This window comes from Phasianus colchicus, chromosome 2 (assembly GCF_987193195.1).
Source record: "Phasianus colchicus chromosome 2, bPhaCol1.hap1.1, whole genome shotgun sequence".
Classification (NCBI taxonomy): domain Eukaryota; kingdom Metazoa; phylum Chordata; class Aves; order Galliformes; family Phasianidae; genus Phasianus; species Phasianus colchicus.
In genome coordinates this window covers 90,499,134-90,513,881 of record NC_143437.1, presented here as the reverse complement: position 1 = coordinate 90,513,881, position 14,748 = coordinate 90,499,134, and the positions used below count along the sequence as shown (strand labels likewise).

General features: G+C 35.3%; 1 protein-coding gene across 2 annotated transcripts in view; it reads left to right on the top strand.

The window, feature by feature from the left end:
* MYOM2 (myomesin 2) overlaps positions 1 to 10,674 on the top strand; it is a 75,678-nt gene extending 65,004 nt beyond the window's left edge. For both annotated transcript variants that reach the window (XM_090136298.1, XM_031610932.2), the window contains 8 exons: positions 129 to 216; positions 1,483 to 1,521; positions 2,190 to 2,295; positions 4,873 to 5,036; positions 5,331 to 5,367; positions 5,487 to 5,509; positions 6,370 to 6,425; positions 9,591 to 10,674. In XM_090136298.1, coding sequence (XP_089992424.1) covers positions 129 to 216; positions 1,483 to 1,521; positions 2,190 to 2,295; positions 4,873 to 5,036; positions 5,331 to 5,367; positions 5,487 to 5,509; positions 6,370 to 6,425; positions 9,591 to 9,905 — 828 coding nt within the window. In that variant the 3' untranslated portion in view covers positions 9,906 to 10,674. The remainder of the gene's footprint in view (positions 1 to 128; positions 217 to 1,482; positions 1,522 to 2,189; positions 2,296 to 4,872; positions 5,037 to 5,330; positions 5,368 to 5,486; positions 5,510 to 6,369; positions 6,426 to 9,590) is intronic.
* Positions 10,675 to 14,748: the final 4,074 nt, after the last annotated feature.

Here is a 14,748-nt window from a genome sequence, read left to right as displayed (position 1 = left end):
GGCAAGATTATTCAACAGTAAGTTAATTGCAGTACAATGCCTGTTGTTTCATTTAGAGAAGCGTGCAGAGATTAAGCAAATATATTCATATCAAGTTGGTCAGTAAACATCTTGTGCTTTTCTTGTAGTTGTCTCGCAAGGATGAAGGAGTTTATAAGGCAACACTGTCAGATGATAGAGGTCATGATGTCTCTACTCTTGAATTATCAGGAAAAGGTAATATTCAGTTCACTGTATCAAAGTAATGCTCTACATTATCTCAAGAGATGTTCAAAAGCTACCTTTGCAAATTGCAAGCTAGCAAGCGTATTTGGGGTTCTTCATATTCCAGTGCCTTCCTTGTGGCATTGAGGCCTCAACTGCAGATGGCAAGTTTAGAAGGGGTGACACTTTGCCTTATAATGATTACTTGCTAGCACCATTAAAGGCAAGAAGTGAAGTAAATTTTAATCAAGCAGGAACCACCTTTTATGTGGGATCTTTTGTAAAGAGCTCTTTGTCAAGTTCGGTAAGTTTTAATGCCTACAAAAGACCTAGCATCAAGTCTTTCAAATATACTAAGGTAGGAGTCTCAGTGGGAACTGACTGTTATTCTGACTATAAAACTGTAAAGCTGTAATTCAGAAACTGTGAAAAAACAGACTGAGTTGTAGAGAAAAACATGTTCATGCTCTTAAATGAATTGCTATTCAGCAGAGTAGGATTCTCAAGTAAAGTTTATGCTGACCACTGGAATAAACAGAAGATACTGTGGTTCTCCATCTTACAAGAAAGTGCTCCAATCTTCTATTTTTTTGTATAATGCTCTCCCCTTCCAGCATCCCACCAGTACTGTGATTTTTTAAAAGTTTGATACCTGATTTATTCTATTTCCTCTCAAGAAGTTTATATTTGCCAAGTGCTCTGCTACTGGGAACAGATGGGTATGGTTTTCTCCAAGAATTTGATGATTTTTTATTTCCCTTGCACTCTCCTCTGAATGTGAACTGTCAAATTAATGACCTTTTATTGTTTCTGGCATGAAGGATACAATGCCAAAGATCTGACAGCACATGGCAGACATTGCATGCAGTGGGTACATTCACTGACACAGCGCAGAGTTCATATATTGTACACAGGTAGTCTCCAATTTGTCTTGTACACCTGTTACAATTTTAATGGTTTTCTTTGCCTGAGGATATGAAGATTTCCCATATCACTTTAATTAAACTAAGCATAACAAAGCTATATTTTGATTAAATTTTGATGGTACATTTTCTTTCTTTCTTTCTTTCTTTCTTTCTTTCTTTCTTTCTTTCTTTCTTTCTTTCTCTCTTTCTCTCTCTCTTTCTTTCTTTCTTTCTTTCTTTCTTTCTTTCTTTCTTTCTTTCTTTCTTTCTTTCTTTCTTTCTTTCTTTCTTTCTTTCTTTCTTTCTTTCTTTCTCTTTCTTTCTTTCTTTCTTTCTTTCTTTCTTTCTTTCTTTCTTTTTTTTCCCTCCACAGTGTATGATGATATAATTTTGGCACTGAGCAGAGTCAGTGGTAAGTAAATGCTGTCTTGGATTTTCATGTATTTTTTTTATACTAAAGTCATCTGAGCCTAAGGCAGACAATTTTTATTGTAAGAGGGAAATCTATGACAGTCATGATGCTTACATTTTTATGGGCATGTTATTAAGTTTTTGAATAGGCATTCGACCTTGCTAATTGACACTATTAAGAGGGAACAAAGTATTATTCCACCTGGCTTGTTTGGTTTAGATACTGTGACAATGTTATAGCAATTATTTGTTTTATACTTCCCATTAGTAAATGAGCCTTATGATACAGATAGAACTAGATTCTGATCCTAATGCCAATAAGAAATTCAGAGCCATTTCAGTGAAAGAACAGGAATTGCACTCAAATAAATTTTGCATGCTATTAAAATCATAGCACCATTATTTTATGGCAATTATATGACTAGCTGATTACTTCACAAAGGATCTTGCCAGTCATAATGTTTGTATATGATCATAAAACCATAAACTCCTGCAAAACTTTCATCTGATACAAATCAGCAGATCTCCTTTGAGAAGCATGAATCATTGTCTCTTTATGGTACTTGAGAACAATGGTTCAGTTCTTGAACATTTTTTGGTTCTCCATTTGACAGTTTTCTGTTCATTTCACTGTATGTCTTGATTTGCATATATTCCATTTCACCATAGGTAAGACTGCTTCTCCACTGAAGATACTCTGCACAGAAGAAGGAATAAGGCTCCAGTGTTTCTTGAAGTACTACAATGAAGAAATGAAAGTCACCTGGTCTCACAGGTAGATGAGAATATATTTGCAAGTTCATTCCTACATTGAAATTTATTTGAGAAAAATATAGTCTTGAACATTTGTTATTTTGTGTTTGGTGGCATTCCTGTAGTAAGTGGAGCATATGGGTGAATTTCTCTTAACAGCGTTTTATATTCTCAGTTCGCATAGGTGGTGGATACATTAAAGGAAATATTAACAGACTTGTCCAGTACCTAGAAGTAACGGTACAAAAAAAGTACATGCAGTATTTCAATCTCTTACTCAGTGCCAGATTTTTTGTCTTCCACTGTCTTATCTAGTTGGTTCAAAGACAGTTAAGAATTGGAGGATAGTTTTCTGTTCAAGGTTGCTCTTTTCTATGAATAGATGAAATCCTCCTCCAGAAGTAGGTGAATTGCATGCTTTCACCATTTAATAAAAGCTTGTACTAAGAAAGCAATAAACCACAACATTCAAATTTTTTCACACCAAATATTTTAATTCCATTCCTTTTCTTCGAAATGACAGAAGAGGAAGGGAAAGAAGTACAAAATGGTTTAAGAATAGCTATCAGAGCTGAGAGTATAACTAGAATTCAGCTGCAAAATTTCAGATACTTTTTTTCACCCTCATGTTACTTTAATTTTAGGCTTTGGTGGCACTTTTTATTCCTCTGTATATTTAGAGTTAGATGTATGTCCAAGTGCTTTGGTATGTTAGGCTCTATTATTTTGGAAACTGCATGGAGGATTTTGAAGGATTTTAAACCTCTTCAGGTATTTTCAATTTTCACATTCCTTGATGACCTCCAAAGATGTCACACAGTGAAGTGTTCTGACCAGGACAGGAAGAGAATGATGTGGCTGCACATTATCCCATTCAGTTAGGAATGTGAGAAAAGTGTCAGTGATCATTAGCTTCACGGAGTGCAAACAGACTTTTATGAGGGTGCTCAGTTGTACTCATAACTCAAGCTTTGTATTCAGTAAGTTCTTGTCCTTCTTTTAGTAAATTTGAAGTTTGTGTGATGAGAAGGAGAAGAAACTTTTTTTTTTTTTTCCCTTTTATTCAATCAGCTTGAGTTTTAAAGGTGACTTATTCCATTCCACCATATGCTTCAAAGAAACATAAAACCAGAGAATATGGAAATATCAGCATGCATATTTATATTTGATAGCTGATATCCCCCACATACTGATGTTCCATGTTGTGTTATTAAACATATTTTGAACAAATAACATTTCAGTCATTTTATAAATATTATGATTAGGAGCTGGAGTTATTATGAAGAGCTAAAACAAATACTAAAACCAACCAACCATAAATAACCAGCATCCTCTACACTCCCCCAGACTTGTTCCTTTTTCAATTGGAGTTCTATTACATTATTCCTGGACAAGAAGAAAGAATGAACATTTCCTGTTTTTTAGACAGCTGCCGGCATATCATGAAACATAGTAAACAAATTTCCAGCTAGCTTTGAATTATCCATTATAATGAATAGCAGGAAATATAATAGTATAAGACCTGAAAACGGAATGTTTTATCCACTCACAGCACAGTAGGAAATACAGTATTTTGTAATAAATAGTTATTTCTACCCAGGTATATATTTTAATATACTGAATTCAATGTAGTCCTCTTACAGACAGAGAAATAATAAAAATTCCTTTTCCTCATCAAACTGGCTATGAAGTCAAATCAACCATGTCTGTGCAAATAAATTAACTGATCAAAGAGAAGCTAATGTTGACTTTATCTGCTAAAAAAAATCTAGTTAAGTATGCTTTGGGAGAAGGGAAGTAAAAAATCTTTTCTCTAGTTAATGAGAGAAAGAAAACTTCACAAGCCATTGAAAATAGCTTGGTTTCCATACTCTTCCTAGACAGCTTCTTATATTTCCACTCTTCAGGACAGATTATGGAGCAGAAGTACCACTGATCTAAATTAACAGAGCATTTCTTATATGTGGGAAGTGATGTTTAGTCAATAGAATGCTACACTTTGTTGTTGTTTTTTTTAAAGCACATATTTACTAATTATCAGCAATTAGAAAATTTGCTTTTTGTCTTGATCTTAAAAACAAATGAACAAGAAAAGGTGTATTTTGTCTTGATGTGAGAATAATACATTCTATGTAAGTCTTTCATTATTTTATTAATATTTTTTGGAAGTTAATAAAAAATAAACATTTTCTTCCTCTTGTAAAAAAGCAAATATTTTTTGTTTTCTTTCAGTGGGCTATTTTAATATATTCAACAGTTACTGTGTTATTCATTATGCTTGAAGAGTTCAGAACTCTGAAGTCATACAGCATATTCACATTCAGATGTATATGGGCAAGTCGAGACAAACACAGATGTCTTTATCTGAGGGGAGAAAAAAAATGAGGAGACAATGAAGGTGTAAATCATCAGAAGGAAAGCTCAAGCTAATGATTCCAAAGCATTTCATATCATGATAGAAAGAAAAGAATTGCATTCACTAGTTGCAATTTTTTCTAATTTGGAAACAGTATGTTGTCTTTAACTTTTTGTAGATGGTCTCCTATGGAGAATATATGTGAAAAGCATGTTTGAACACATTTCTATTCATTTTTTCAAGGGAATCTAAGATTTCTTCTGGTGAAAAGATGAAGATTGGAGGTGGAGATGATGTTGCCTGGCTGCAGATAACTGAACCCACTGAAAAGGATAAGGGGAACTACACCTTTGAAATCTTTGGTGACAAGGGATCCTTCAAACGCACACTTGATCTGTCTGGGCAAGGTATATTTTTAAGGTCATACTTATATGGTGACTTCTCGTAGATTAAACAGAATTAGTCAGGAATAAGAAGAGGAATGCAGTAAAAATAGCCTGTTGTCAAAATTATATGCAATTTAGTTGCATAACTATTTTTATCACTAGTGACACTGAATTCAGGGTTTGATTTTCCCTTCTGCTACTGTTTAATGTTGTTTTTAAAAATCTTTAGAAAGGATATGTATTTAAATACTTACACTGAGCCCAAAATGCAAATGATGCTCATGGACAACAACTCTCTCAACTGTTTTCTTACAGCTTTTGACGATGCCCTGACAGAATTCCAGCGACTCAAGTAAGTGCTACATCTTTTTCATTTTAATGCTATAACAGTAATCTAATCGCAGGAAAATTATTTCATTAATAATTTATTAATAACTTTATATATTTTTTTCCTCTCCTCAATGATTTTAGGGCAGCTGCTTTCGCTGAGAAGAGTAAGTTGATTTTATATTTTATTTTACATATTCTACATTCTAGTTTAGTGTTTTCGTTAAGACATCTATCGCGATGTGTTGCCATACCTGTTCAAGATCTGTAATGGCAGAAATCACCTATTACTGCAGAATACTGCAATAATAATAGTAATTTGAGAGTTTATTTCTCTTTAATTTGAATGGAAACCCTCTGAATGTACATTTTACACATTTTGCAGTGATCCACTATGTCTTCCAGGATCTGCAGAGATTTTGTTAGGCGTTAGTGTCTGAGTGTCACACTAGGAGGTGTTGATAGAAAGCTAAGAATGATACTGAATATTGGGATCTACATATTAAGTAGAAAATAGCCTGCTAATGACTGTTAAATACACAACATGTTGTAAGAGAGATAGTAGGGAAGGTTGTTACTGCAGGAATTCTGGTACAAGATGCAGTGTACCTTGAAAAATGCTTCTGCTCGCAAAAAGGATGGCAGAATAGATTTTCCTCTGATCTTAGATATCACTGCAATGCTGAAAGTACTTTGCTTTGCTCTTTGCCCACAACTCAAGCTGTCAAGCTTGGTAGCAACTTCAAGGCTGTTGTGTCTATCAGCTTAGAACTCCATAGCACAACCTCTGCTAAAAACGTGAGGGAACCATAAAGTATGTTAATAAGAAATAACACAAAATATTGTAAAAACTGTATTATTTCATATTTCATTGACCAAAAATTCCAGTATGTGTTTATTCTAAGATAAGTCCAAACAGAAATCATGAGTATGTGACACCGTGTTAATAAAATAATTAAGAAATGAGAAATGAGTAATATTGAGCACTAAACCTCACTCTTTTTTTTTTTTTTTTTTTAACTCCTAGATCGTGGTAAAGTCATTGGTGGTTTGCCTGATGTTGTTACTATAATGGATGGGAAGGTAAGGACAGTTTTTATCAACAAATCACTCTGCTGAAATTTCACACTAATGAAATGTTTTCTTCAGTGAGGAGAGGGAAGTAATACAGATGATTTTGCAGAGTTGAGAGAAAAAGGAAGTTGTCATTTAATTGTGCATAGGTACTATAAGCTGGCTATATAGTTAGGAGAAGCACAGCCTAATTCCTATCTCAGGCAGGCAAGGTCAGCCTCGAGAGGTTCTGGTCTTTTGTCCTGGTTACATGGATAATGAATTAACTGCAGACTCAAATCTGGGTTGAGTCTCAGCTCTGCGAACTGAGCAGAGCAGTTCAAGGGGAGAAACTTCTCTTGCCCTCTAGGAGAATCTGAATAGGCAGGAGGAGACAGCCACTCTCTGTCACCCAATGTAACACAAGGGGAGGTACTTAGAAATGATTGTTCACAGAGTATGAGAACTAACGAGTGCATAATTAACTTGTCACTGCAATGAAAAGGAAGTGTTTTTTCAAGAGGCTCATAATTTATTTGTGCCGTAATACCTTAGGTCAAAATAGATTTGCGTCCAAAAAAAAGAAAACAGTAATGTTATGAAGAGAAATCTAGCAAGGCTGTTAAACACAGTCATTTCGATATAGCTCATACTTACAATTTATAATCCACAAATTGTGGAAAGAAGGAATGTGCACTGGAAGCGTTTACTGTCATTTTTTTACACTTCTTTATGCAGTTGTTTTTGACCTTTAAAAGAGCTAGGATTTTATTCCAACATACTATAGCAGATCAGCTTGTGAGCCAGTGTGACTCTTATTATCTGCAGTTTCTTAAGACCATGTTGAATGGGGTGTTTAAGTGTATTGTGTGATGTACATCTTGAGAGACTACAGCTGCGTTACCCTGTGTGACAACTGTCCTTCTTATGGCCAGCGAAAGGGTAACACATAGCTCTTCCAGACTTTATTGTTTCTAGCTATCCAGATACAGTCTCCTTAGAAGTGCTGAATCAAGGAGGCCTTGCAATGGATGCCGAAAACTGCTCAGCTCTGGACCAAATCAAGACAATTTTATTCTTGGCCCATTCCTTCCTTTGTGGTGCCTTCTCAGTGTAGTAGACAAAGACACCTCATGGCAAGAAAGCAAGTCTCTTGGGAAGTTAGGTATAATCCTCTTGATGACCAACATCTTAGTGTTTGTTAGGAAACAGCCAGGAGAAGTCAATGTGACTGCATGCACACAGTAGCTGCAGTTTCCTCATAAAAAATTATGCCCTAAAGGCCCATGACCTTAAATTAAGGAAATACTACATAAAAAGTTTCCAACAGTTAGAGGAGTTCAAGGAGGAGTAACCATATGAGGATTAAATAACTGAATATCCAAAGGGAATACCTCTGATTCCTAAAATCAGGAAAAACAAAACATACCAGAAAGAATTGAAATTTTAAATTTACCTGTAAATTATATATGAACAGGTACCATGCAAAATTCATGTAAGTACTAGTGAGAAGTTGCTTTACAAAAACAAGAAAAAGAAAAGAGTGGTATCCTCACGCAGTAGAATAGTATGCAAATATTTGAATACAAAACAAAGATTTACAAACTTTTGTTAAGAAGGTATAAGTGATTTTAGGCCACATTTATAATTTAACAAATTAGAACAGGCCCAAATGATATAAAATGACTGTTGAATGTATCTGTTCTCTGGCAAGCTTTTAATATTAACATATTAAGACTTGATTAATTATTATGAATGAATTATTAATTGCTCTTAAATGAGGTCATTTTTGAGGGTAATAGTCATGAAATGTTGCTCAAGTTACAGAAAGGACAGTGAGATTCAAACTTGCTATTTCCTATCAGAATTAGTTTGATTTCCCAACATTTTATTTTCATGTTCACATTACTCCTTTAGATATTTTATAGTAACGTTAGTTCCTATCATCCTACATGATATCACTTCTTTAAGGGTTCTTGCATACTTAGGTAGTCATCAGGTTGTACCCAGTGCACATAAATCTTCCTTCAACAGTCCCTTCTGATTTTGGAGGCACACCATATGCAAAACTACTTCTATTTGTGTATGCATGGCACTTCCAATCACTTAAAATTTGTCAGTTTTTTTTTTCTTACTGTGTTATATTGTATCTATTTGTTCATCAGAATTCAAGAAAAATAGTGCAAAAAACATGCACATGTGCACAAGGATGGATTTTCTCTGCTTCCTCTTGGTCAGGAATCTGTGGATCTTAAAGAGCAATTGTGAGGGGATGGTCATTCTGGTACAAGTTATTTAATTATTATTTTTTTTAACACAGTGATAAAATTTTCATATTGAGATAAGTTACATAGGCAAGAATTTTGTGGAAATGGAATTCAGTAAAAGATGGACAAAGTAGGCAGTAATCAGTGCAACTTCTGAAATGATTACTTAATGTATTCTGTCATCATTACATAAATGCATAAAATTTGCGTACATATACAGTGGTGAAAATGGGGTTCAGAAAGCATTCCATATAGATTTGGAAGAATAACCATAAAAATTTTGTGAGCTTCTTCAGTCCTAGTTCAGTTCTGAGAAAATACCTGGACTGTCAGGATCACCTACAAAGTCATTTCTGCTATTCTCTTAACACACTGAGCATGCACGCAACACTTTCACAACCTTTATGAATTATTTAGTCTTCATAAAATATTTCCATTTTACGAGTCAGCAGCATTTGTAATCAACATCTGATGATTCATGTTATGTACTATTTTTTAAGTGATTTTTTTTTATGTCATCTTGAGCAATAACCTCCAGAGGCCTAGGTTGGAAAAGATTTGCTCAGTTCTCTTCCCTACTGTGTACAGGGAATCTTCAAGGTTGTTTTTAAACCTATCATTGCCTGAATATCATGTCAGACTAACGGGTTGCCAGGAGTCTCCTGGAGGCAGGACTGCATTGGCAGTCTTACTTAGTATTCAGAATCTTACCCCGGGGCTATTACTGCATCACAGTCACTGGTAAGATGGTGGAAAATCTCAGTGGAAGAGAAAAATATAGAAACTCTACTTTTCAGTCCTCAGGAACATGCTACCTGTCTTACTTTAATTTACTAGGAATAAGAAGTGCCTGAAAGTAATACTGACAATATTCTGTTTAAACAAACCTGACCAATCCTTAAAAATATTTCTTTTTTAACTCCCTTAGACTCTGAATCTGACCTGTACTGTGTTTGGAAACCCTGATCCAGAAGTGGTTTGGTTCAAGAATGACAAGACTCTCGAGCTTAATGAGCACTATTTGGTTTCACTGGAACAAGGAAAATATGCCAGTTTGACAATCAAGGGAGTGACCTCAGAAGATTCGGGCAAATATAGCATTTATGTCAAGAACAAATATGGTGGGGAAACAGTAGATGTCACTGTAAGTGTATACAGACATGGTGAACAAATACCTGAAGTTAAACAAGGCCAGCTTGCAAAGCCTAGACTAATACCACCATCAGGACCGAGTTCTACCTAGAACCCAGGGGCAAGATAAAATGCAATAAGTAAAGCCTGTAACTATGTTTGATGAAAAAAGTAGTATATGTGAGCTGAGGTATTCCCATGGATAACTAATTGGTACTCTCCAAATGGAAACTGAGCTTTTAGAAGTTTGCTTTAGGGTGGTAGCTGTGCTACAGCGCTGTACACATGTGCACTGAAATCATTATGACCACGTGTAATAATGTAGTACTTCTAAATAGCAAAAAGCCAAATGCCTGCCAGAAGTTCCTGTGGGCAATGGCAGATTGCATAAGCCTACAGTAAACCTCCATTTCTACACCTTCAACAAAACCTATTGAGCACCCTCTTGAGAAAATTGAGAACAAATGTTTCATCAATGAAGGTAGTGAACTGTAGTTACATGCTCAGAAATGATTCCCGCTCTGTTACACACACAGTCCCTTTGGCTTTGAAGCCTCTGATTGCATAACTTTAGTGGATAGTCTCTATTTAGTAATTATATTGTTATTTTATAGTGTGAATTTTTCTTTAGTAGAGCTCAGTAGTTTTACAGATGTTTACTGTTTGCTCATTGAAGCATAGGTTACGTGGTTGTATTTTGTTTTTCTTGCATTGTGCTAATAAAACTTTGAAAGTCACCTTTGCTACTCAATGCTCCAAATCACACCTAACTAGTTTTGTTTACTCTCTTTCATTGTTTAATTATTGTTTATTGCACAATTTCACAGCTGGTAGCATGCAGACAATCAAGTTTCAATAAATGCAAATTATGGTTAATCACAGTCAATGGGTGGCACTTATGATATTAATTTCACTCTTTGCAATACAGGCCAAGATGCAAGATCAAACTAGTATCAAAAGACATGTATATAACTCAGTCACTTAGGATAATTACCCCTTTGATTCTCCTCTATCCAAAATGAACAAAAAAAACTCTTCCATAGATGGCATAATGTTCTGCTAAGATTGAAATATGTTTATGATATATTTATATATATGAATGTCTTCAAAAGACTGTTCATATCTTTCATACAATATATGACTGCAGCACTGTGTTTTTTGGTTTTGGTGTTGTTTTTTTTTTTTAGATTTCAGTAAAAGTTAATTTACTTACTTAGATGAGCGCTTGTTATTTGCTAAGCAGCTTTCAGCTAAGAGTTTAACAGTGAGAAATAGTGGTGATAGTGATACAAACACTCCGGACACAGCCCTCCTCTCTTTTGACATCTCCCAGTCTCTAGGATAAAGGAACCTTGTGGGAGGCAAGGATGATTGGGTGATATGTGGTCTATAGAAAAAGCACTGCAGAATCTTCACCAGGGAAGCTGGATATTAAGGTGTTTGGTACAAGTGTCAGGAAAGTAATTGTTTGGGGGTCGTGGCTGAAAGCCATAGCTCAGATCTGAAAATATGGAAAAAATATTTATTGTTGCTTTGCTTTGTTTCTGTTTGTTTTACTCAGTAGACGAGCTGAAAAAAAATCCAACAGTAAATATATATATATTATATTTACTGTTGGATTTTTTATATATTATATAAATAAATACTATATATAAAAATAATATATATATTATATAAATATACATATATAATTAAATACATATTATATAAAATATTATATAATATATATATATTTACTGTTGGATTTTATATCTGTCATCTAGGTGACATAGAATTTCTTTTTTTTTTTTTGTCTGGAAAAGAAATACTTGATTCAAAATATTTTATTTGTGAGACAGATCAGAAAGCAGAGGATGTGAGAAGACAGTTTACAAACTGTCATATATCATAGGTTAGAACAGTCATCCAGGAGACAGGAGAACAACATCACAACATTTAGTCATTCCCCTTCTGCCTCTTCTCAATCCATGGGGATTTTGAACCTAAATCTCTGACCATCAGAGGTAGTGCACTAATCCCCAACCTTCTCTGTATTTTGTATTTGTATATAAATGCTGCTTCTGCCAGTTTTTCATGGTTTTTTTCCTTTGTGTGACTAGTAAATAGACACTGAAAAAGAGACTAGACCTATAAGTCCTACCTCTTGTGAGCATGTTAAATGCAAGATTAGAGAGGTTTTCTCCATTTCTGTTACTTCATCTTAGTTCCCAGTACTGAAGGAGGATATGAGAGTCTGCTGACTGCAAACTACATAAGAACCCGATTGTTTGAACATGAATTTTTTGGTGATAGATTCATTGTGATTTCAAATTGCTCAAGTGCAAGCCTGTTTTGCAGTTCACCATCATCTGTGAGAATTCATGAAGAATACAATAGCCTAGCTCTGTGAAGGAAATAGTCACACTTTATTAAAGGTTAATCTGCTTTTAAATAAAAAGTTTTTTGAAGACTTTATGAAAGGTAAGCTTATGTATAAATACAAAACAAAGAGCTAAGTGTTACATTAGACATTGATCAAAAATGCTTTTTTGTGGGGTGAAAAATTCATGTGGAACTAACGCATCTAGTCACTGAATGAAAGTAATTGACAAGGTTCAGCACTCAAGAACATGACACTACCATGAAATAGTTTAAATAGGAGGTTTTAGCACAAAGTAAAGTAATGCTTCAAGTACATAACAAGGTAAGAAAGTATTATTTCTATGGATCTGCTATCACAAGAATATAATCAAATCCTTCAATTACATAGCTCAATTTTTCTTCCTTTCTATTCTAATTTAGTCTTTAAGGCCTTTAAGGTTTTCAAAATCTTGCTAAGGCAGGCTCACAAAGCAGCAGAGCCAGTCTCTGTAGCACACAAAGTGAGTATCAGCAAGAATTTAATATTTTTCTTATCTCCTTCTACAGTACACAGGTTAATTTTAGCTGAGACTATCAAATTATTGCATGTTATGGCAGCTTTTCAGAGGTATCCTTGGGCACAGGAGACAAGGTTAGCCTCATCTCGGTTATACCTTTAGCTGGCCTTCTTAGTTAAGCAAGCTTCACTTATTTCCTTTCAGGCAAAAAGAAATAATTTATTATGACAGTTAATCCTCCACTGAAGTACAGAAATTATCATTTGCAGGAACACGGCATTCAGAAGGCTAAGGACTTCCAATAAACTGTTTCACATTTTTCAGAGTTCAGTGCAGCTTTGATTCTCCTGTATACATTTAAAAATCTTGTTACCAGTGCTAGGAAATGAATCAGGTTAACTCTGTTAAAAAAGGGACAATCTTTTCAGAGGGAATGTGCATCTAGTTGCCCAGAGGGTCTGTACAAGCCTGTGGCTATTACAGGGACAAATAAGATTCTCTGGTGATTGTTAGATGGAATTCATGATGAGGCACATTAGCATTTGCGTACACTATTCACAGGCTTAATTTAGTTAATAAACATTTTGAAGGAGGAAGGGGAGAAAGTAAGAATTGCTTGAAAAGATCTGATGCCAATGAGCCTACCCCTATGGAGGTCAATTCATAGTGCACATGAATCTTGTCTATGGCTTCCTCACAAGGGGGAACAGGCAGGCAGCACTGATCTCTCTTTGATGACCACAGAGATAGAACCCAAGGGAATAGCATGAAGCTGTGAAAGGAGAGGGTCAGGTGGACTATAAGCAACAGATTCTTTACCAGAGGATGGTCACATACTGGCACAGGCTCCCTAGGGCAGTGGTCGTGGCTCCAAACTGCCCAAGTTCAAGGAGCATCTGGACAAATCTGTCAGACATATTACTGTGTGGAGCAAGGAGTTAGACTTGATGATCCTCATAGGCTCCTTCTAACTTGGACTGTTCTATGATTCTATGATTTTTACAATTTCAGGGCCTCGTTATAATGAATTAGCTATTTCTCTTACCGTAAAGAAAAAATTCTTTGAGGATGATTTTCTGTCACACAGGTAAATTTTGTGTTGCCTGAGTTTCATGCTGTGCTTTTCTAGGCAGTGCTAGCATGGAACAAAGCTGCTTTGTCAGAAGAGGCAGATAAAACGTCACCCAGTCATGCTGACAGGCCCAATGCCACGGCTGTGTCTGTCATGTTGGCCGTCTGCTACAAGGCTGGCAAGGCTGAATTTCTTCTGAGCACTTCTTTTGAAAGAGCTTTGATAAGTTACTCTTTATTCGATGAAAACAAGTTCTATGAAAATTTTTCCTAAGGCCAATTTACAGGTGCTTTTTATGAGAAAAAGTTATGTTTTATGTGACGGTATTTGCCTCCAGTGTATACCTTTGTCCAGCCCATGAGGTTCACTTGCATTCCACAGCTTAAAAAGTCATGTATACTACATTAATCTACTCTTGTATGGAAACAGAGGTTCAGTGATAATAGTACCCTAAGTGGTGTTAAGCTTTTAAAAGAAACAGTTTTTAAAACAGTTTTTAAAAGAAACTTTTGAAATATAATAAAGCACTTTATATTGTTTAGTAGAACTAAAAATCAAACCTCTAGATGGCACCAGAAGAACAAGATAGAAATGAACAGTCCTTAAAAAATTCTGCCAGCTATAGCATATCCATCTTTTTGATGCAAACACATCACTTAGGGAATGGGAGATTATTAAAAGCATTACACTTATGCTAGTGACAAGGACAGGTCCAGCAAATGACTGTTTCCCGGAAATAGCAGGTGATTTTGCAAGCCATAATGCTGCCTCTTAATCTTTGCATGATGCACATTAAGAGGTTAAGTATGCCCCTGTAAAATATTGCAAGACTCATATTACAGCAAGTTTCTCCTTAGGATGCGATAATTCTAACCACAGCACATTGACTATATTTACAAGGGGAGATTCAGGCTCTAGGGGTAAAGACTTAGCAGCCTCCACTGTTCCTAATATTGTTAGATCCTTGCCCTACAATTTTTGTTCAGTCCTTATAGAGGGATGATTCCATTTGAAATTAGCAGAAG